The sequence below is a fragment of the Thalassophryne amazonica genome, chromosome 7 (assembly GCF_902500255.1).
Source record: "Thalassophryne amazonica chromosome 7, fThaAma1.1, whole genome shotgun sequence".
NCBI lineage: Eukaryota > Metazoa > Chordata > Actinopteri > Batrachoidiformes > Batrachoididae > Thalassophryne > Thalassophryne amazonica.
Genome location: NC_047109.1, coordinates 45,134,323 through 45,158,248, shown reverse-complemented (window position 1 = coordinate 45,158,248; position 23,926 = coordinate 45,134,323). Strand labels below are relative to the sequence as shown.

Sequence of the window (23,926 nt, the reverse complement as noted above, 5' to 3'; positions counted from 1 at the left end):
TGAGTCCAGGCAGCCAACTGGAGTCACGCTGCTACATTCATAATACTAGTGCAGTGCCCGTAGGACGTTTAGATTCCAATAGAAAATTGGGAGCTGAAGTAGATTTTAATTGGATGGTTGTATGAGCTTGTGTTTGAAGGTGGGATGTACAAAGAGGTGTACATATGTCATATTATATCATAATTTGAATATAGCGTTCCATATTATTTTAAAAAATCCGTTTTATTATCAATTATAAGAAAACAAAAGGATTCCTATTAAACAGGTTACTGGAAGAGAGTCAGACAAAATTAAACAGCAGTTAGAATACAGTAGTGTTCAGAATAATAGTAGTGCTATGTGACTAAAAAGATTAATCCAGGTTTTGAGTATATTTCTTCTTGTTACATGGGAAACAAGGTACCAGTAGATTCAGCAGATTCTCACAAATCCAACAAGACTAAGCATTCATGATATGCACACTCTTAAGGCTATGAAACTGGGCTATTAGTAAAAAAAAGTAGAAAAGGGGGTGTTCACAATAATAGTAGCATCTGCTGTTGACGCTACAAAGTCAAAACTATTATGTTCAAACTGCTTTTTTAGCAATCCTGTGAATCACAACTAGTATTTAGTTGTATAACCACAGTTTTTCATGATTTCTTCACATCTGCGAGGCATTAATTTTGTTGGTTTGGAACCAGGATTTGGCTTGTTTACTAGTGTGCTTGGGATCATTGTCTTGTTGAAACACCCATTTAAAGGGCATGTCCTCTTCAGCATAAGGCAACATGACCTCTTCAATTATTTGGACATATCCAAACTGATCCATGATACCTGGTATGCGATATATAGGCCCAACACCATAGTAGGAGAAACATGCCCATATCATGATGCTTGCACCACCATGCTTCACTGTCTTCACTGTGAACTGTGACTTGAATTCAGAGTTTGGGGGTCGTCTCACAAACTGTCTGTGGCCCTTGGACCCAAAAAGAACAATTTTACTCTCATCAGTCCACAAAATATTCCTCCATTTCTCTTTAGGCCAGTTGACATGTTCTTTGGCAAATTGTAACCTCTTCTACACGTATTTTATTTAACAGAGGACTTTGCGGGGGATTCTTGCAAATAAATTAGCTTCACACAGGCATCTTCTAACTGTCACAGCACTTACAGGTAACTCCAGACTATCTTTGATCATCCTGGAGTTGATCAATGGGTGAGCCTTTGCCATTCTGGTTATTCTTCTATCCATTTTGATGGTTGTTTTCCATTTTCTTCCACGCGTCTGTTTTTTTTTTTTTTTTTTTTTTGTCCATTTTAAAGCATTGGAGATCATTGTAGATGAACAGCCTATAATTTTTTGCACCTGCATATAGGTTTTCCCCTCTCCAATCAACTTTTTAATCAAACTACGCTGTTCTTCTGAACAATGTCTTGAACGTCCCATTTTCCTCAGGCTTTCAAAGAGAAAAGCATGTTCAACAGGTGCTGGCTTCATCATTAAATAGGGGACACCTGATTCACACCTGTTTGTTCCACAAAATTGACAAACTCACTGACTGAATGCCACACTACTATTATTGTGAACATCCCCTTTTCTACTGTTTTTTTACTAATAGCCCAATTTCATAGCCTTAAGAGTGTGCATATCATGAATGCTTGGTCTTGCTGGATTTGTGAGAATCTACTGAATCTACTGGTACCTTGTTTCCCATGTAACAATAAGAAATATACTCAAAACCTGGATTAATCTTTTTAGTCACATAGCACTACTATTATTCTGAACACTACTGTATGTAAAACAGCAAATCAGTAGCCCACCTCTTGAACACAGTTTACTTAAACTTGAACTCACAGCAAATATAAGATTTTATTCAGATTATATACTTAATGAAATGTTGTACAAAATGTGGGAAATTATAAGATTTTATTCAGCTTATGTACTTTCTGAAACATTGTACAAATAGTGGGAAATTTGTTGCTGTTAGCAAGAAATGGATTTTAGCTAATGTCTCCTCAGTGTTGTCAAGTTAAACTCAGTTGTAAGGAACATTGACAGCATGCCTTTCAAAGTAAAAGTATGTGCTGAGATGCTGGCATAAAATGTTTTATTGTGAAATGGTGCAAGCAAAACAAACTATCTGATGTTGTTTAACTTTGCTACCAGTAACATCAGTGAGCCACCGCATCTTGGAAGTAGGAATGTTGCAATGTTAAGCAAAATAAAGGTTTTGAAAATGAATCCCCAAAATTTTCACAATAAAGGATGCACATCATTGTACCATGTGCAAGCCATATCCGAAAGCTGAGGCCAATCTGACAAACAGAGAGATATGCGAGCCACATACTCACACTCACACGGATGTTTCTTGCTTACTCCACTCAGCAGGGCAGCAATGATGGATTGATGAAGTATGTTAATATACGAGGTCTGTTAGAAAAGTATCCGACCTTATTATTTTTTCAAAAACCATATGGATTTGAATCACGTGTGATTACATCAGACATGCTTGAACCCTCTTGGGCATGCAAGAGTTTTTTCACGCCTGTCGGTTACGTCATTCGCCTGTGGGCAGTCTGAGTGAGGAGTGGCCCACCCTCTCGTCGTTTTTTCATTGTTTAGGAATGGCTCAGAGACTGCTGCTTTGTTTGATAAAAATTTTTTCAAAAACTGTAAGGCACAACTGAGTGGACACCATTCGATAAATTCAGCTGGTTTTCGGTAAAAATTTTAACAGCTGATGAGAGATTTTGGTCTGGTAGTGTCGCTTTAAGCACGGCCCACGGCACCTGACGGCGATCTGCACTTCGAGGCGGCAGCGTCTCGCCGTTTCAAGTTGAAAACTTCCACATTTCAGGCTCTGCTGACCCAGTAAGTCGTCAGAGAACAGAGAACTTTCAGAAGAAGTCGGCAAGAGGAGTTTATTCGGACATTCCACTGTTAACGGACATTTTGTAATGAAAGAACGTGCGGGCAGAGTCGCATGTCGGGCCGGACCCGACCGCGGGGGGTCGCGACAGGAAAAACACCTCCGTTGGAAACCTTAACGGGCAAGTTGGAACATGCCCAAGCTGTTAAACAATTTCTCAGTTACTCACTTGTTGAAAGCCATCAAAAGCTGCCTGAATTTTACAAATGGTTTTTAACACGGAGGTGTTTTTCCTGTCGCGGCGCATGCAGATTCGCCGAGTTGTCACGGAAACGACTCGGCGAATTTGCGTGCACGTCTTTCATTACAAAATGTCCTTAAACAGTGGAATGTCCGCATAAAGTCCTCATGCCGGCCTCTTCTGAATCTTCTCTGTTCTCTCACGACATCCTGGGTGAATTAAGCCTTAAATTAGGATGTTTTCAGGTCGAAACAGGCCGACGATGGCGCCTGGAAGCGCTGCGTGACATCCTGCTACGTGGGACGTCCTTACAGCAACAGAAACACCCCATAATCTCTCATCAGCTGTTAAACTTTTCACCGAAAACCAGCTAAATTTCTCGAATAGTGTCCACTCGGATATTCCTCACAGGTCCAGAAAAATTTTTTGATAAAACAATGCGCGCCGTCTCGAGCAGCGTGTGAAACAAAGGAATTCAGCCGAGAGGGCTGAACCACATCTCACTCAAGGCCTGCCCACAGGGAAATGACGTCACCGACACGCGTGAAAAAACTCACGCATGCGCACGAGGGTTCAAGCATGATTGGTGTAATCGCACGTCATTCAAATCCATATATAGTTAAAAAAATAAATAAAAGTGTCGGTTTCTTATCTAATAGACCTCGTATACCATGTTTTCTCACACTATGATGTTTTTGGCCATCTGTCAGTCAGGCTTTTACAACAGAGCCGCTAGGCAGGTACTGGTGGTAAAGGAATTTGAGCTTTAGTAGAGGGCTGAGTGATGCAAACAAGAAATAGTTGGGCTCCAGAACCAAACTCCTGGACAGAGGCTGGACTTGCTCTTTCTATCCAGGGTTTTCATGTATCCCATAATCCCTTGTGCGCCAGAGAGTCGCTGCAGTCAAAACAACATAGTGAATCCACATGATGACAATTGTAAATGAATATTATACTTCAAAAATGTATTTTTTAATGCTTTTCATCACGTTAATAAGAGACTACATGCATGATACCCTGAAAACTTGCTAAAACAATTATAACGAATAATCCGTGTCTGCTACGTTTAATCTGCGTAGAATTTAATAAACGCAAACCGAATTTCAGACATATTATATATATTAGTCCGGAACAAAGAGGACAAACAGTGTTCTAAAGAACAATAATCAAGATGTTAAAGAGCAAACTTCACTCTCCCCCAGAACGACATGATCAGGAAGCGATCGCAGCTCACAGCAGCTCCCATTGAAAATAACGGAGAGTCAGCCTGTGATTCTCACAGGTTTACATAAAACAAACGCAATAACAATGTCTATAAACCCAGAGAATATATTCATGAGAGTTTTAGGCACAATATAAAAATAGATTTATGTTGCGATGTTAATGCTGTTGTCCGTGTGCAGCGGTTAAAGTGCAGCGTGATCAGAGCATCTCAGTGCAGTTCTCAATGTTACTGAGATCTCGCAACATGGCGACCTCTCTGAGGTTTTGCAGGATTTGAAACCTGAAAAGGGCGGATGGAGTTGACCAGGGTAAGAGGCGCCAGGCAGGTGTTTGGGATTCTCACAAGTCCTCATGTGAGTGCAGTTATTTTGGAATTTTCCCCAGTGAATGAGAGGTTTGGGTCAATGCCATCTTTATGTCACAGAGGGGAATCTGACTGTGGTTTGTGCATATGCACCAAATAGCATTTCAGAGTACCCAACCTTCTTGAAACGTCCTCATGGGGTACTGGAAAAGGTCCCAGCTGGTTATTCCTTAGTTCCACTGGGGGTAGGGTTGCCAACTCTCTGAAAAATAAATAAGGGACACCTCACCGCCAGGGCCGACCGGCCGACTGACCATTGCCTTCACCCTTCCCAGCGTCTGTGTGAAACGATTTTTAACCATTTGACTGTTGACTTGACCCTGAATTTAGGTAGATGCATACATGCATTTGTTCTGATATGAACACGTGGAAAACAAATTATTATTTAGCAATTTATTTTTAGTGCAAAATAAATTTTCACTCACAATTTCAATATGAGCATTCTGTCTTCTTTAAAAATAAATCTCTGTAGTGCTATTGCTTAACTTAAAATTGTATAAATTAACAAAAAAAAAAACAATAGAAAATTTGTATCATCCAAAACAATGTAACAGTGCAAAACAATGTAACAGTGCACATTTACACATTTAGTGTAATAAAAAGTGCAAAAAAATAAAGTCTGAAAAGTAAACAATACTGTTGTCGCGCACCTTTTCCACCCAGTCCTGTATTTTTGCATCCTTTTTTGTTTGTTTTTTTTTTTTAGGAGGAGTAACGACGTTACAGACATTGCTGTCCGTAGGCATATCTGCAGTGCCAGTGTCGGTGTCTGTATCGATATCAGCCATGCTGCTTTGTTATTGTCGTCCAGCGACTGTCGTCGGCTCATGACGTCGGTATCTTCTTGCGAGCAGATGTCCCTCGACCAATGAGATAAGAGTGATTCTGTATTGTCAACTCGTGTCTGTCAGCTCATTGGTGAAAAGCAGGAGAGAGGCTGGGATCAAATTTACCGTAAGTTTCCATATAAAGCGCCAGTCAATTCCATTGACATTTTACAGACTTTTTGATTCTCACAGAAATACGGGACAAACTGCGTCCCGTTTCAGGTCAATACGGAATGCACACTTTTATTTCCAAATAAGGGACGATTCCATTTTTCAAGGGACGGTTGGCAACCCTAACTGGGGGACATCAATGCTCATGGTGACAATGATGGAGAAACTTGGAGGGGAGTGAATGGGAGGAACAGCCCCCATGACCTAAACCTGAGTGGTGGATTGTTGCTGGACATCTGGGCTGGTCAAGGATAGTTCATAACAAACACTTTGTTTGAGTACAAGGTGTTCATAATCACACTTGGTACCAGTGCAAGAGGTCCCAGGCTGTTTACCACCTGCTCAGAGATAGGACCAATGCATAGATGGAGAGGCGAGGAGTGACTATGGGTCAAAAGGGCAACTTTTAAAGACCTTTATTTACTTACAATAACAATACATTATTATAAATTATAAACAAATAACATAATGCTAAAACACCCTCAGCCATATGGACATTGTCTTCTTTATAATCTGCAGTTGTTTAATTAATTGTTAAGATCCTATTGTCTTACGTACAATTTGTACATATACAATAAAGTCCCTATATCAATCAATCATAAACAATATTTACATTTTAATGGTGTCTGCAGGAGGCTTTACGTGTGTGTTTACATGAGCTTTTGACAAGAGCAGAAGTTGTGCAAATCAAAGAATATTTGTATCACCCTCTGTGCATTTGCAGGTCTTAATAAGAAAAATTTAACCCATAGCAAGTTAGCTTTGAGTTAGCGAACATTAGCATTAGCAGATGTTAGTGTGCATGCTAACATCTGCAAAATGTCATAAATCACACCCAGAGGTTCAGTGGCGGCTGGCCCATAGGGGCGCTGGGGCGCTGCCCTCCTAGATGTGGACGGGAAAAGTCATAATATATATATATATATATATATATATATATATATATATATATATATATTTAAAAAGTATTATCAATGTCAGTTTTACGTACTTGTATGTGCCTACATGTAATATGAATGATTAAAACAACACTTCCTCCAACTGACTCTCATTCAACAGTGCATTTCCACCGACAGAAGCAGAGAACGTATCATTCCTCGTCTTGGGCGATCATTCAAAGCGCCCTTGAAATGCAGCGAAATAACCAATTGTATGTAGTTGCTAGGGAAAATTAATAAATATTTGGCAAATCAACATTGCCAAAATTAATGGCTTTGGGGCGCCGGAATTTTAACCCTTGCTACAAAAATGCGGGAACGTTAAGATTGCTACAGTCAGTGATATACGTGACGCTGCAGCTGTCAGTCAGACAGACAGGAAGAGATGATGGTGACGACGACGTTTGGGTTATATTTATTATTTTTATTTTGTATCCGTGTGTTTTGCTGGAGTAAGTTGAAGAACTCTTCGGAGGTTTAAAACGGGACAAAACTAATCAAATCAATGACACCAAAGTTTGGCGGGGATCCTTTTGGAGGCGCATGGAGGTGCACACATCAGATCTTTCTTGTGGTTTAATGACAATTGCACATCCCGGTTGGAGGAGAGACGTTTGTCTGACTCGTTATAAACCGTGTCAGGCTTCATTCACACTGTCAGCGCGCACATGTCACGGAGGCTGCTGATCTGCGCTCTTTACTGCGGGGTGGAAAGGAGCGCATCCACCTCTGCCAGCTGCAGACTGACTCCTCTGGATCCAATTCAGCTCAGGTGAGCTGACGAGCTGCTCGGATTTATTCCCGAATGTTGCTCCTGGTGTGGAAACGAGGATGAAAATTTAAGATAAAACGAATGAGTGATGTTTTTTGTTTGTTTTAGGGGGTCAAAGCTGTGATCTTTATTGGGACAGCAGACCAGTTATAATGGTAATAGGGGAGGCCGGGGCTGTTTGTAACAGTGTTCAAAGCTGCAGCCACGCTGGTATTTTGATTTCACTTTACACGTTATGAGGATCAGTTCACAGAAGTGAAATATTCTTTGGAGTATTCCACACTCTAAAACAAATTATTTGCTCCGTTTAAAAACAAAACAAAACAAAACCCTGAAATAGCAATTTGCATGTTTTTTAAAGAAATTCTAACTCAGCCACTGAGTACACACAAGACACTTATAGTAAGACAAACCCAAATTTAGCAACGCATTTAATTAAGTGATTTTGTATACTTCATTTGCTTTGTCCTCTACACTGTTAATTAATTTTAACCAATTTAATTTAAATGTTTTGGTGTTATTAGTTAGTCAAGTTATTTAATTTAAGTTTTTCTAGCTTCTTTAGTTTGCCTCCATTCCACTCAGTAATGTTCATGCAAAATATTACCTTAATTTTCTCTTGCTCTCTCTCTCACACACACACACTCTCTCTCTCACACTCTCACTCTCACACACACTCTCTCTCTCTCTCTCTCTCTCACACACACACACTCTCTCTCTCCCTCTCACACACACACACACACACACACTCTCTCTCACACTCTCACTCTCACACACACACACTCTCACTCTCTCTCTCTCACACACACACTCTCTCACACTCTCACTCTCACACACACACGCTCTCTCTCTCTCTCTCTCTCTCACACACGAACACTTTCTCTCTCTCTCTCTCTCTCACACACACACACTCTCTCTCTCACACTCTCACTCTCACACACTCTCTCTCTCTCTCTCTCACACACGAACACTTTCTCTCACTCTCTCTCTCACACTCACACACTCTCTCTCTCACACTCTCACTCTCACACACACTCTCTCTCTCTCTCTCTCTCACACACACGCTCTCTCTCTCACACTCTCACTCTCACACACACACTCTCACTCTCTCACACACACACGCTCTCTCTCACACACGAACACTTTCTCTCTCTCTCTCTCTCTCTCTCTCACACACACACACACACACAAACATTCTCTCTCTCTCTCTGAAGGTGTGAACATTGTCGTATGTACATAATGTTCTTTTGTCAATTGAAGAATTTTTCCACGTTTTTAAAGAGTGTAAATTTGGTGATATTTTCTATTTTGTTAAGGTCGGTGTCATTGTGAACCCCAGGATCTGTTTGTCTGAAGATAAAGGCAGTTCAGTACAGTTTGGTGTACTATGTGTGTAATTGGTGTCAAATGGTGAAATGTTCTTTGCTCAAGAACTTGAGTGTTGTATTTGATACTGTTCCTTTCCAAAGTAGAAATGGGGCCTAATATAGCTGTAAATGGTTAACTTGATCTGTAAAACTGCTGATTTTGAGGAGGACATGAAATGATTATTGTGGAATTGTAGTAATTTTCCGACTGTTCACTTGAATGCCTGTACTGGACAAGGCAAGGGAATCTATTGGCACAGCAGCCCCACCAAGACTGTTTTTCACCAGCCGCCACTGCAGAGGTTATTAGGTTCCCCCCCAAAAAATGCATTTTCAGTTTTAGAAGTGTTTATTTCTCTCTAGCTTTTACATAATACAGTGAGGAAAATAAGTATTTGAACACCCTGCGATTTTGCAAGTTCTCCCACTTAGAAATCATGGAGGGGTCTGAAATTTTCATCTTAGGTGCATGTCCACTGTGAGAGACATAATCCCAAAAAAAATTATCCGGAAATCACAATGTATGATTTTTTTAATAATTTATTTGTATGTTACTGCTGCAAATACGTATTTCAACACCTGCCAATCAGCAGAAATTCTGGCCCTCAAAGACCTGTTAGTCCGCCTCTAAAAAGTCCACCTCCACTCCACTTATTATTCCAAATTAGAAGCACCTATTTGAGGTCGTTAGCTACATAAAGACACCTGTCCACCCCACATAATCAGTAAGACTCCAACTACTAACATGGCTAAGACCAAAGAGCTGTCCAAAGACACCAGAGACAAAATTGTAGCCCTCCACAAGGCTGGAAAGGGCTACGGGGCAGTTGCCAAGCAGCTTGGTGAAAAAAGATCAACTGTTGGCGCAATTATTAGAAAATGGAAGAAGCTAAACATGACTGTCAGTCTCCCTCAGACTGGGGCTCCATGCAAGATCCCACCTCGTGGCGTATCAATGATCCTAAGAAAAGTGAGGAATCAGCCCAGAACTGCACGGGAGGAGCTGGTCCATGACCTGAAGAGAGTTGGCACCACTGTTTCCAAGGTTATTGTGGGTAATACACTAAGACGTCATGGGTTAATATCATGCATGGCACAGACGTTTCCCCTGCTTAAATCAGCACACGTCCAGGCCCATCTTAAGTTTGCCCATGACCATTTGGATGATCCAGAGGAGTCATGGGAGAAAGTTATGAGGTCAGATGAGACCAAAATAGAAGTTTTTGGTCTTAATTCCACTCACCATGTTTGGAGGAAGAAGAATGCTGAGTACCATCCCAAAAACACAGTCCCTACTGTGAAGCATGGGGGTGGAAGCATCATGCTTTGGGGGTGTTTTTCTGCACATGGGACAGGACGACTGCACTGTATTAAGGAGAGGATGATTGGGGCCATGTATTGCGAGATTTTGGGGAACAACTTCCTTCCCTCAGTTAGAACATTGAAGATAATCAGGATAGCCAGGATAACCAAGGAGTGGCTCCATAAGAAGCATATCAAGGTTCTGGAGTGGCCTAGCCAGTCTCCAGACCTAAACCCAATAGAAAATCTTTGGAGGGAGCTCAAACTCCGTGTTTCTCAGCGACAGCCTAGTAACCTGGCTGATCTAGAGAAGATCTGTGTGGAGGAATTGGCCAAAATCCCTGTTGCAGTGTGTGAAAACCTGGTGAAAAAGTACAGGAAACATTTGACCTCTGTAACTGCAAACAAAGGCTACTGTACCACATATTAACATTGATGTTCACAGGTGTTAAAATACTTATTTGCAGCAGTAACATACAAATAAATGATTAAAAAAATCGTCCATTGTGATTTCCGGATTTTTTTTTTTTTTTTTTAGATTATGTCTCTCACAGTGGACATGCACCTAAGATGAAAATTTCAGACCTTTCCATGATTTCTAAGTGGGAGAACTTGCAAAATCGCAGGGTGTTCAAATACTGATTTTCCTCACTGTATATGACAACGTGGTTATATTTACACATAAATCAAAGTTTCCACCTAGATAGCCGTCTATGACGTCACCACACTAACGTCCACTAAATAGTTTGTAAATCCTTCCAGAGGCATTATCAGGTTCCAAAACCAGTCTTTTCAGTTTTAGAAGTGTTTATTTCTCACTAGCTTTTACATAATATGTAAGAAACATGCAACTCTTCACTCGGGGGGAGGAGGAGTAACAGGAAGACAGAGGTTTGGAATGAGAGGAACAGTAGTAGTCAGTAAACCAGTATTGATCATTATTATCACTTTACCGGGGCGTTGCTAGGCCGGTATCGTAGATTTATGTCGACAGTATCTGGCTATACCCGCCCACTGTGCGTAAAACAAATGACGTCATAGCGCACGCGCGCAGCCCAAGAACTGTCCGCAGAGGAAAAGATTAAAAGGCGAGAAGTGTGTTTTGGTCCCAATACGGATATTCCGGATGATTTTCTCATGGATAGGTCGACAATGAACAGCAGCAGCCAGCTTGATGAGGACGCACTGCTGAATTTCAATAGCAGCGCGCGCGCCAGGTGGCAGAAGTTAAGTGAGCCAACTTTTTATGTACGCGTTACGTGTTGTGTATCTCAGTAAAAAGTGATAATAATGCCTAACTCGGGCGAATAGCTGTCATTTTGGGCGACTGGGCGTGAACGTCGGGCCTCTGAAAATGCATACCGCCCTCCAAAAGCATGTTATTGTATTAGCATTTTGTTATTTATATTTATATTGTGGACAGAGACGAAAAGCCTTCGCAATACCCAAAGGCTATATTTGATGGCATCGTGTAAACATAATTATTATAATTAGGGTTATTGATACGATTTAGTTACTCATTTTCTTAAATTACTGCATCACTGCAACATATTTGAGAATGTTCTTAAACAGTAGCATTAATGTAACATATGAACTTATCTTTTCACACATACTGAATAACTTTCTTTTCTCACTATTTAGTGAATACTTCTTACTTCAAAGAAATAGATCATTCTAAATGTTTTCTGGTCCCACTCACTTTAAATAGATAGATAGGGTAACATTATTAAAATTATTCAGGTGGCAAAGCAGCACACAACTGAGGTAAAGTCCTTACAGTGACAGTCATAACGAGAGAAGGGCAACACTTATAACTTATGATGATGAATTCTGGCTGGAGGGCCCCCTGTGAATTTTTACCGAAGGCTCCAAAAGATTCCTGAACTGTCACTGGCTTGAGAGAAAAATTAAATATACATATTATATAGCAAAAAACACATCATCACACAGCATTTTTATACAAAGAGCAGGTCTAGACTGTACTCTGGGTTATATAACAAACTATAGATTGAACGACTGAGGTCATGATGAAAGCGGCAAAAATGAATTCCCCATGTAAGGTGGCTGAACACAACTTTCAACACAGGGTGAGGAGGAGTGCAAAGCAGAACCGTATGGGGGGCTTTTTTGGGGCATGTTTAGCTGTGAGGAGACCTTGGAGTAGCCTCAGCACATGTTGGAGGGATTACATATCCCATCTGGTCTTGGAGCGCCTGGGGATCCCCCTGGAGTTGCTGGGATGTGGCTTGGGAGAGGGACATCTGGGCTAACTTACACCAATTTGCAGCCACTGCAACCTGGCTCCAGATAAGCAGTGGAAAATGTAATTTGTAGATACTCAAAACTGTCGGCGTGGTGAAAGTAGGATTCCCACTCTTTTCAAGAAATCATTTACCAAGACCTTTTCAGGAATTTTCCAGGAGTTTTTCCTGACTGTTCAGGACAACAGTTGCTCACACAGTCATATAATTTAATGGCAGTGTTGATGACATATTGCACCCGTTTCTAATCCACTTTTTATAAGGACACAGGGCTGATCATAAACTATCTCAGGGTGATGACAGGCGGTGGCTCCACCCATCACTGCTAACTGTCCAATAAGGTCGCCTGCCATCTTTTTTGTTGTTTTAACAGCACTGATGTTTCTTTTTCTAATTTTTCTAAAGTGAATTGTATAATCTAATGAATATTATTAATTAATATACCCTGCACTGATAGGACTGTAGAAAGCAAAAATGTAGATAAATTGAATGACTACATCCCAGTGACAATAATTCAAAAATAATCAATGCTATCCAGGGCTCTCCCCTGAAATTTAGAGCATGATGGCACTAGAAGTCGTGTGTGTGTGTGTGTGTGTGTGGTACCCCCCATGTCAGGTAGAAGCTCTAGCAATTCAATTCAATTTAATGACAATTCAATTTATTTCATTTATATAGCACCAAATCACAACAAAGTTGCCTCAAGACACTTCACACAAGTAAGGTCTCACCTTATCAACCCCAAGAGCAAGCACACAGGCGACAGTGGTAAGGAAAAACTCCCTCTGATGATTTGAGGAAGAAACCTCAAGCAAGCCAGACTCAAAGAGATGACCCTCTGCTTTGGCCAGGCTACCAACACAATTTACAATACAAATATACAGGAAATTTTTGGAGTCCATGCTGGTGTACAGGACGGGAGGCCTGCAGAAGAAGACACCGAATCCCATCTCTGGATGGAGCTGCACCTCAAACAGAGAGAGAGGAAAAAAAAACAGAATTAGGCAGCAGAAACACAACAAATACAGTATAATTTGTCAGCATTAAGCAACAAGAAAAACAGAAGAAATAATAAGGTGATCTCTGGCACGAGCCCTAAGCTTCACTAATCTGAAAAAGGCAGAGTTATTGCATATTTAAAGCAAAGTATTGTGTTTGTGTAATTTTTTTTAAAAACACGTCACTGTGTTTTGGTCCACTGGCTGCTCTCCACCTTGTAGACGAAGTGAGAGGATGCACGCATTAAGTGAATTAAGTTTAGCTATTCAAAAAATGCCTTAATGATGCATTTACACATAATGACGGCAAGTCACGAATGCCACGAACTATACACTCTTGGCCGCTGATCACAAATGTGATGATTTGGGGCAGAGGTGTCAGGTGTCCTCAGGAACTGCTGTAACTTGTTACCACGCATTACGATTAATGGCACATGTTGCTGGTGAATTATCAGGAACCATTACGCACAGTCTGTTGTGTGTTGGGGGGGGGGGGGGGGGGTGTGGCTGGACATTTTGGTGTTCTTTTCTTTTCTTTGCTCTCCAGGTGGTATGAAAACTGATTTGTCTGTGGAGAAGGTGCTGACAGAAGAGTCCTTCACCCTCATCAACATTATGTGCAGCACCTGTGGATGGTGCTCACATGCAACCTTAAAGACTTTCAGCTGAAGCAGATAATTGGATGGCGTTCTGCATTTAAGCCATGTGTGATTCAAGCAGAATTGCCGGGAACTCGACCTTGTGATGTTTGTTTGTGAGACGCTGAGGACCACGCCTGGGTTTGACACATCGTGCCTGTGAAGCAAGAAGGGTGAGTGACACATGCTGTCAGCACACATCAGAGGTGATTAATTGTTTGACTACTTGTTGATAGTAACTTGGTATTTTGTTACGCAGTATATTTGAATTGTGATGAGAATTGTGCAGCTCGCTTCTCACTGCTGTGGCGTGCGGACAGCTGATCCTCCACCTGTTGTGAGAAGCTGCTCATTTACATAAAGCTTAAATACAGACCTGAATGTGTTGCTGATAGTGTGTGCCTTTTGAAGGATATTGCTTGTAACTGCTGACTTACCTCACCTCTTCTATCCTTCGCAGAGAGTCGGTTTGTCGTGTCCACCTGGGGGGTGTTTGGCGGTAAAGTGAGTCCAGAAGCGCCGGGCTTCGATCCTTTTAGGCGCTGGAGAGCGTGCCAGCCTTCACTCCACCAGACTGACGCATCTTTTGTTTATACACTTTGTTTTGCACCAGAGAATATTAAGAATGTCAGGAATGTGCCAAGAATGATGCAAATATGACATTTGTAACGTGTCCTGCCTATGTGTAAATGCACCATTACCTTGCTGACTCTTACCAGATTTGACCAGCGTTTTCATCTATTTGTCAACAGGGTGCACAGTGGATTTATCAATGTAGCTATTCCAATGCTTAGGGAGAGCCCAACTATCATCTTGTCACTTACACGCACACATAAGCAGGATGAAATGATGAGTGCTTTGTGAACTTTGACATACCAGATTTATATATATATAGGACCAGAGACAGTGAGTAAAAAAGTATTGAACACGCTTACTGAAACTTATTTAATTCTTCATACAAAAGCCTTTTTTTGTAATAACAGCTTCAAGACACCTCATGTATGGAGAAACTAGTCACACGCATTGCTCAAGTATGATTTTGACCCATTCTTCCACACAAACAGTCTTCAAATGAAAGTTCTATGGACCTTTTCTATGAACTCTGATCTTTTGTTCTTTCCAAGTCAGGTGATTGGCTGGACCATTCGAGCAGCTTTCTTTTTTATTCTCTGTATCCAGTTGAGAGTTTCCTTGGCTGTGTGTTTGGGATCATTGTGTTGCTGAAATGTCCACCCTCATTTATCTTCATCATCCTTTTAGATGGCAGCAGATTTTTATCAAGAATGTCTCGGTACATTTTTCCATTCATCCTTCCTTCAATTCTATGAAGTTTGACAGTGCCGTCTGTTGAAAACAGCTCCACACCGTGATGTTCCCACCTCCAAACGTCACTGCTGTTATGGTGTTTTTGAGATGAAATGCAGTGCCATTTGACCTCCAAACATGGTGTGTATTACGGCATCCATTTGCTTTGCTCTCATCTGACCAGACTATATTCTTCTATTTCACAGGCTTGTCTAAATGTTGTGCAGCAAACATTAAACAAGCTTCAACATGCTTATTCTTCAGCAATGGAGTGTTGTGTGGTGAACGTGCACACAGGCCAATGTGGTTGACTGTATTACTTATTTTCTTTGAAACAACTGTACCTGCTAATTCCAGGTGTTTCTGAAGCTCTCCACGAGTGGTCCTTGGCTCTTGAAAAACTCTTCTGATAATTCTTTTCACTCCTCTGTCAGTAATCTTGTGAGGAGCACCTGGTCGTGGCCAGTTTATGGTGAAATGATGTTCTTTCCGCTTCTATATTATGGCCTCAACAGTGCTCACTGGAACATTAAGAAGTTCAGAAATCCTTCTGTAACCAAAACCATCAGTATGTTTTGCAACAATAAGATTGCAAAGATCTTGAGATCTTTGCAATCAGTTGGGACTGAATGATATTAATTGATATTAATTTGCATTGAGAAAGAGCAGGTTTGCCTTGTAATTGCTGATAGATTTCAGCTGGTGTCTTGGCTTTCCATGAAAGAAGACCACAGTTGTGTTCAAGTGCGGCTTGGATTTTTCACAAGTGCCATATGTGTGAAGGGGCCTTTAAAGATGTTTGAACATGACTGAAGCTGTTAAGACTATGAACACCCGGACGTGACTGCGTAATGATGCCAATTTGGTGAATCGGGAGGAAATTTTTGAACAGCTCATTTCACCCCATTTTCAGAACTGGTGCTGATGATGGCCGTAACTACTGCGTATACCAAGTTTGTTCAAGATTCAAAAAAGATGGCTCAAGAAGTTACCGAGATACTACAAAACACACCCCAATTTGCTATTTGAGATGAAATGGAAAGGAACGGCACTCTGTGGAATGGGGTATAACTGGGTTTAGTACGGTGTGCTTACTGTACCATGCCAATCCTAACATTTGAGTGTGTCGAAGCAGCCAAACACAGGATCAACTGAACTGACTTTCAGTTAGGACAGTGATGAAGCTTGCTCTCCTTCGACCTCCTCGTGGCTGCCATCACCCGATCTGCCAGCAGCCCAAGACATATAGAAGTGGCCCAATCTGTCATGGAGTCACGTTCAGTTTTGTTAAAGTGACTGAATCCTCAATTCAAGCCACAAACTATCATCAAATTATCAAAGTTTAGTGAGTTTGATGGGGTTCTCCAGAGTATCAGAACATCTTTCACAAGTGCCTGCCTCCCACTGTTCCACTCCTATACACATGGGCCGAGTTGAAACTTATTACATCATTTGTGAGCTTTGCTTCCACCTCCTTGGTGGTGCATTCAAGCCCTCAGTAAAACAGAAAATCGCACAGCAGAGCCTCTCCATACATGAAAACCAGATCAGTATTTAGGAAAGGAACACAAAGGAACTCCCTCCAAATACGAAAGGGCCTTTTACACTGAGCGCACAAACGCGGCGTGCGCCGTGCTAAAACTCATTATTTTCAATGGGAAGCTTTGCACAAACATCACATCGCAGTGCAACACTCAAAAAGTGAGCTTGCGCGACACTCCACTGTGAGCGCGCACCATCGCTTGATGTCAAACTCACTGTTATCAGAGTTGAACTCAATCACAGCCTCAATCAAAACAAAATGCACAGCCCACCGCTGCTACACCATATAATGACAACCAGTGATGCTGGTAACGTGTTACTTAGTAATGCGTTACTCTAATCTGACCACTTTTTTAGTAACGAGTAATCTAACGCGTTAATCTTTCCAAATCAGTAATCAGATTAAAGTTATTTCTCCATGTCACTGTGCGTTACTATTATTTTTCATTGTGGGTCGATAGCAGCATTAAACTTGGTCTGTGGGCAGGAGGTCGGGGTTCGACTGAACTGCCCACTTTAAGCGAGCTGTGAGCTTTTCATCCGCGTTTTTTGTAGCTGTTCGACTCGTCCTCACCTCTTAAAGCGTGGTGATCAGCACACCTGCACTGAGCTTTACAAAGACATTTTTATACTTTCTTCCCTCCTTTATTTAGAATTCTGAGCTGAGCCGCTCTGTATCTGGTCATTAAAAACAGCTGATCCTCCGTGACGCGTCAACTAACACTATTTTCCACTCAAATGCACCTAAACTCTCTTTCTGAGGACCACATGATGTGAAAACGCAATAAAACTTTCTTACCTGTAAATCTGGTCATGTTTTCTGCATAAATAAATGTTATCCATTCCATCTGGCGAAACCAGATGGAATGGGGGCGTGGGGCAAGGATATGCCCCCCTCCCCCACAACACCCCTAGATTAAAGGTCCAGTTTTGAAGCCGTTTTTTACTACAACTACTAATATTGCTTAACATAATAATAATTTCGACAAGTAAAATGTTTACAGAGAATTTAAATGTTAGAATTTAATAGTTACATTTATAAACAATGTAGTTTTGAAATTGCAGGTTTTACTGTTACAGTGCTGTCAACAGTTAAATATGAGGTCAAGAAAGAGGTCTTTATTTTACTTTTTATAAAACAAGTATTTATTTTCATTGAAGTCAAGAAAGGGTGACTATAAAGTGAGTTTTGGCAAAACAGGTATCATTGTCATGTTGAGGTGGGTTGTTGTCAGCAGCTGGGGAAAGTAACTAAAAAAGTAACTAGTAATCTAACTTAGTTACTTTTACAATTGAGTAATCAGTAAAGTAACTAAGTTACTTTTTCAAGGAGTAATCAGTAATTGGATTACTTTTTCAAAGTAACTGGTAACACTGATGACGACATTCAACGGCATTCAAAATGCCTGTAAAGTCACACAGGTCCTTTAAGTGAATGCTTTCGGATGTCAAGGTCATTGCATTTATATAGCTCTTTACCATCCGTATCAGAAGCTCAAAGTGCTTAACAATTGAACCGAGGATCCTCTGGTCTGAAGCCCAATGCTTAACTGCTAGACCATCACCTCCCCACGAAATTTACAAAATTGATTGAAATAAATTGATTGAAATACATTTCAGTTATTTTGGTGATTGATCAAACTAATCCATTCAAAGGCACAATGAACTAAGGAGTCCTCACATAACCTCTGCGGTGGCTGATGTGCTTACTGTGTGTGTAATTAATTAATTTTCCAACAAATCACTAATGAAGCCAATAGATGGAGACTCCATCATGATTACGCCTCGTCTGCATCCAATCTAAACAACTTGACCTGACAAATGCAACAGCACGTCCGGAGAACTCTGTTTTTGCGTGAGACCCTTTTTTGTCAAGGTTTAGCGGGGGGGCTGTTGGAGCCAAATCAACACAAAACTGTGAAATCTGTAGACCACTAAATCCCTAATATTATACAGTGAAGCCAGCCTGACAGCCAAATCCCACAGATGAATCCACAGCTGTACTCTTTTTGCACGTAGTAACTCTAGCCGCGAAAACCTCTTCATCCGAGTCGTGATACCATCATATACAAGTTACCATCCAGACGAATGATCAGTGCTGCCAATCTCAGCTGTATTATGTTCCTCACTTTCACATGGACGTCTTCCACAGCGGAACGGGGAGAAATCAAGGATAATCTCCTCAAATTCAACAATCCACCATTTCACAATCAGCTATGACTCAGTCTCATCACTCGTCAGGTTACAACACACATCACTTGTTTTTCAGATATCACCTACATTTGATCCAAGCTTACAAATCTGGCAGTTCACCCAGCAGTTTTTATAGAGCTGTTTACAATATTTCACAGCTAATTATTCTTCTAAACCCAAAGCTGAAAGACTTTCCTGGACAAAGCCTTCATTTTTCAAACCGGGCTGTCACAGACTGTTCACTCCTCACTGAGCAATTACAAGCTGCACCAGCCTCGCGTCCTTGACGCATAACCGCAGACCCCTATGTAAGACGATGCCAGATCACGTTTTGCCTTCAGTCTCAGATCCTTAACGGAAATGTGTAACAGTACGGAATTGTAGAAGAATATGTCAACTTCTTTATATATCCAGACAGGTCATCGGTGGCATGTTGCAACACCTGTAAAAGCGCCAACAGTGTGCAAATGCTCTTATGTAATGTTGCAGCTCGGCACAAAGTCCCCTAAGCGTGCCTCCGTCCAATAACGATTCTGAATTGTGCTAGTTTGCAATTCTGTTTGTCCTGGAAAATAACTGTATGTGTCCACCTTTGGTTTAAATTTGGCACAGCGTGCAAAACAAATGAGCAAACTGGACAGTTTGGAGAGATTTTTGTAATGTACAAAGATAGAGTAAATTAAGAACACCTTCACTCCGAACTGTGTTTTCTTCTTCTCATCTCTCCGTCACCATTGTCGACCACTTTTTGTTGAGAGATTTGAAGGAAAAGACCTTTTGTTCCCACTTTTGTTCAGTAAACCCTTGAGCAATATACTGGAATTGAAATTCAGAGTGACTAATAATCAGTTATGAAGGTCGACTGTGGTCTGGCTGAGCAACACTGACATGATGCTGGAGATCAAGATGATGCCTAAGATAAGAGCCCAAATGTCATGGCTGCGTAAACCTCGCGCTTTAACGGGCTTCAGAAAAAATAGCTGTTTCCCGCTCTTGATCCTTGTCCAGTTCTCCAGAACGTCATGCCTGCCCTTCAGCTTGCTTGGCTCGTACACAGAGTTTATTGTTTACATGCTGAGAACTCCAGAGATTCTGGATCCTCCTGTAAGCTCAGCCTAATCAACGTGCTGCAGGCCACAGGCACACTGTTTACCGGCCTTCTGATACTGAGTAATAGTTCCATCATTCATAGCGTTGTGAAGGTAAGTTGGAAAGTTCTCACAATAAATAAATACATAAATAAGGACAAAAATAGTTCTTCAGCTGTTTTTCCAACATGGTCTTTTTAACTTTAAAGATTTCTCACCCCAGTGTTCTAGAATTACTATCCTGTTAGAACAGAAGCCTCCATTATTAGCCTCCAAATACAATTTAACACTCCAGATGACATCATGATCATTTTGAAATAGGTCACAGGCAGTGTTGCCACAGTTACCTTGAAATGTTACTTTATTAGTTACTTTATACAGTTACTTCATTAGCAGCTTTATGCAGTTACTTCATTAGCAGCTTTATGCAGTTACTTTATTAGGAGCTGCCGACAGCTTGTAACTAATAAGTAATGTAATCAATAAAGTAACTAGTAATCTAACTTGGTTACTCTTAAGATTGAGCAATCAGCAAAGTAACTAATAGTCACTTTGCTGAGTACTCAGTCTTAAAAATAACCAGGTTAGATTACTATTTACTCTATTAGTTACATTCAGCAGCTGCTGACAAATTGCCCGTAGCTGCTAATGAAGTAGCTGTAAGTAACTAATACCTTTTCAAAGTTACTGTGGCGACAATACTCAGAGGTCAGGTATGGAAGCATGTGCCACTGTTGCCCAACACCACATTGATTACACTATGGAACTGCCTTAGGTCCTGGATGGTTGGGTGAAAGGAGAGCATCAGGAATTGGCCTAAAGTCCAGACTCTACCAACCCCATACGCAACCATGTGTACAACAATGACAAGGAAAATCTCTGATTAATGTCGCGTTCACACCGGGCGCGACGCGAGAGACAGCAGCGACAGGTTGCCATGTAATCCCTATGGAAGGAAGCATTGAGGCGCCAAGCCACGCAACGCGACGTGATGGACACGAATGAAGCAATGCGAGTGAAGCGATTTTGAGCAATTGGCGCATTTGTGGCGCGATATTGCGTCGCGTCACGTCACGTTGCCCTCCTCCCCAAGTTGAAAAATTGGAACTTTTTTGTCTTGTCGCGCCGCGATGACCAATCAGGGACTGAATATGTAGTGACGTGGAGATGTCTGGAGTTTGACTGAGCTGGATGTGAACATGTCCTGTATCTGGCAGCCAGCCTGTGAGTAGGACTTATGTTCCTTTTGTCCTTTATTTCACAATTATGACAGGGTTTTTGGAGTGAGCTGCAGCCCCGCAGCAGGGGGAGCGGAGGTTTTTTTCTTTTTTTTACGTGAGCGCGCGAGCGAATCATCTGTGAAGATTATTTTATTAAATAACTACACAGATGTATAATAAAGCAAACGGTGACTGGTTTCTAAACACAATTACGAGTTTTTGGAGCGAGCAGCAGCCCCACAGCAGTGGGAGCGGAGGTTTTTTTTTTTTAAATTGTTTACATGTGCACGCATGAACGGGACAGGAGGTCCTCAAACTGGGTCCCGCAGAGGTGGAAGGACCGCTGAAAGCAGCCGTCACCCAGACGCAGCTCCTGCAGCAAATAATGATACTCCCCGAATTGGGAATGTCTCATGACGTTTGTCAGCTTTCCACAACAACTTGCTCCGTGTAATCAAGGTCCGTCATGTTAACGTGGAGGACAACCAGAGCCGGTGAGCGGAATGGAAGCTCCTCCTATTTGATGATGCACTGGGGCGAATTTTCACAGCGAAAGCAGAGCGACACAACGGCCGATGGTGGCGCGTCCGTCGCCACGCGACCGAAGCAAATTTGTGGCATCTGTTCGCACCCAGTGTGAACGTGGCATAAGAGGACAAAAACTTGGATAGACCAAACTTAGTGAGGTCGACATCTGCTAGGACCACTCTGTCAAGACAAAAGTACAAAAAGCACAAAGCAAGACTGATACAAACATACTTTAAAGGTGAATGCTGGGATTTTTCAAACTGAGCTGTATTTTTAGATGTTTTTGTCTCCAATGTTTTGCTCTGGATAAAAGCAATGATACTTGGTCCAGTTTGGAGTTAGAGCACTAACACAGTCAACTAAACAGCTATGCAATGGAAGCCTATGGGAAAACTAAAAAATTGTTTTGATACGACTGAATATGTGAAAATGTCATGTCATTCAGTGTCTGGTAGCATGGAGATGATCCCTCCAGAGGTACATGTGTGCACATTTACCTCAGTAAATACAGAGAATTCTTTTAAAGCTGCCAATTATACATGCAGTGACCCACCGTAGTCTTCTTCTGGTTTGACATCACCGCTCTCCACTAAGTCCATTCAACTAAATTGATGATGAGGGACTCATTCTTCTGTTTCATTATTACAGAACATGAATTTAGCGGAAAGTGGTATCACCAAGCAGTAACAGGAATAAACTAAGTCATAGCCTTGATAGTAATTTATAAGTTTCTTTCACTTCAATAAATGTGATTTTACAGTCCCAAATAACAAAATAAATCATCTCTAGGGTGCTACACATGAGCAAGGGCTAAATGGGATCCATCCCATAAACAAGCCCATTGTTGTTGCATGGTAAGAAAAAAAAAACTCCCTCAGGCTGTTTTGGATTACTGGAAGAAACCTCAAGTAAGCAGCATTCAGTGGGGGGGGGGGGGCATTTACCATGGGGAATCAAACAAAAAACAAAACAAAAGCACAACACAGAACACATGCAGTAACAAAAATGTTGCAGTTCATCATCCACATAGCATCCAGTGTTCATTCAGTGTGCCATTGAAAAGGTTCTTAGCTTCCCCCATAGGCTTCAATTGGAAACTGTTCAGCCCTTCATAGTGCTCGCATTTTAACTCACTACTGGACCAATTATCATTATTTTTTGTTCAAGTAAAATATGAACGCAAAAACGTGTAGAATTTAGAGTTGATGTTCTGTAAACTTAGATTTTTTGCACACCAAAACAGTTTATCACATACAATAGAATATGCTGCAAAAATGCAAAATCGTATCATGCTTGTTTAACATCTAGTTATAACATCTAACTGAATCACACTTGGAATCATCTGGTTCTGGTTCTGACTCGTTTCTGAGATGAAACTAATTTTTCTTTGACTAACTATAGGATTTTTAAGATGCTGTGTTGTTTGTAAAATATACAACACTTCAAAATACCTGTAAAATAAAGCACTTTTTTTTTCTCAACAAATTTCAAGAGATCTTAAGGGAACTTGTTACATTGTTAGGTGTGCAAATAGGATAGATAGATAGATACTTTCGGCCTTTATTACAGAGACAGTGAAATAGGGATAAGAAACAGGGATTCAAACACAGAGACAGACATGCAGTAGGTCATGCAGGATGGGATTCAAACTTAAGGACGCTGAAATCCCAGCTAGTCATTTCTGACTCTGTGTTTTCTGTATGTTATATGTAGAAAATGTTTACCTTTCGCACAGGGCACTTTGGTCACCACACATTTCCTTTTCTCTGTCTGTGGTCCACAGGTCTGTGACGTCGTAAAGGCTGGAGAGGTGTAAGGGCTGTGGACCTGCTGAAGAGGCGCGCGCACCCGAGACTGCGAGCCTTTCTTAAAACCACACGTTTTGTTCTTCTTCATACAGGAACTCCATTGGCTCCATTCACCGAGTTCACACTCTACAACAGGCTGACCTGGACAAAATCAAATTATGAAGAAAAAATGTAAAAATTGCAAACAGCCGACAGCTAAAACCAACAAAACAAAAAAAACAAATCACATTTGTAATGAAATCTGTTTTGTGTTGTTTTTTTAATTACAACTGAACTGCTTAACC

At 41.2% G+C, this 23,926-nt stretch overlaps 1 protein-coding gene across 3 annotated transcripts in view; it reads right to left on the bottom strand.

The window, feature by feature from the left end:
- Positions 1-23,926, bottom strand: part of rspo1 (R-spondin 1) — a 141,192-nt gene that overhangs the window by 12,383 nt on the left and 104,883 nt on the right. For all 3 annotated transcript variants that reach the window (XM_034174096.1, XM_034174098.1, XM_034174097.1), the window contains one exon: positions 23,559-23,783. In XM_034174096.1, the coding sequence (XP_034029987.1) occupies positions 23,559-23,783 (225 nt within the window). The remainder of the gene's footprint in view (positions 1-23,558; positions 23,784-23,926) is intronic.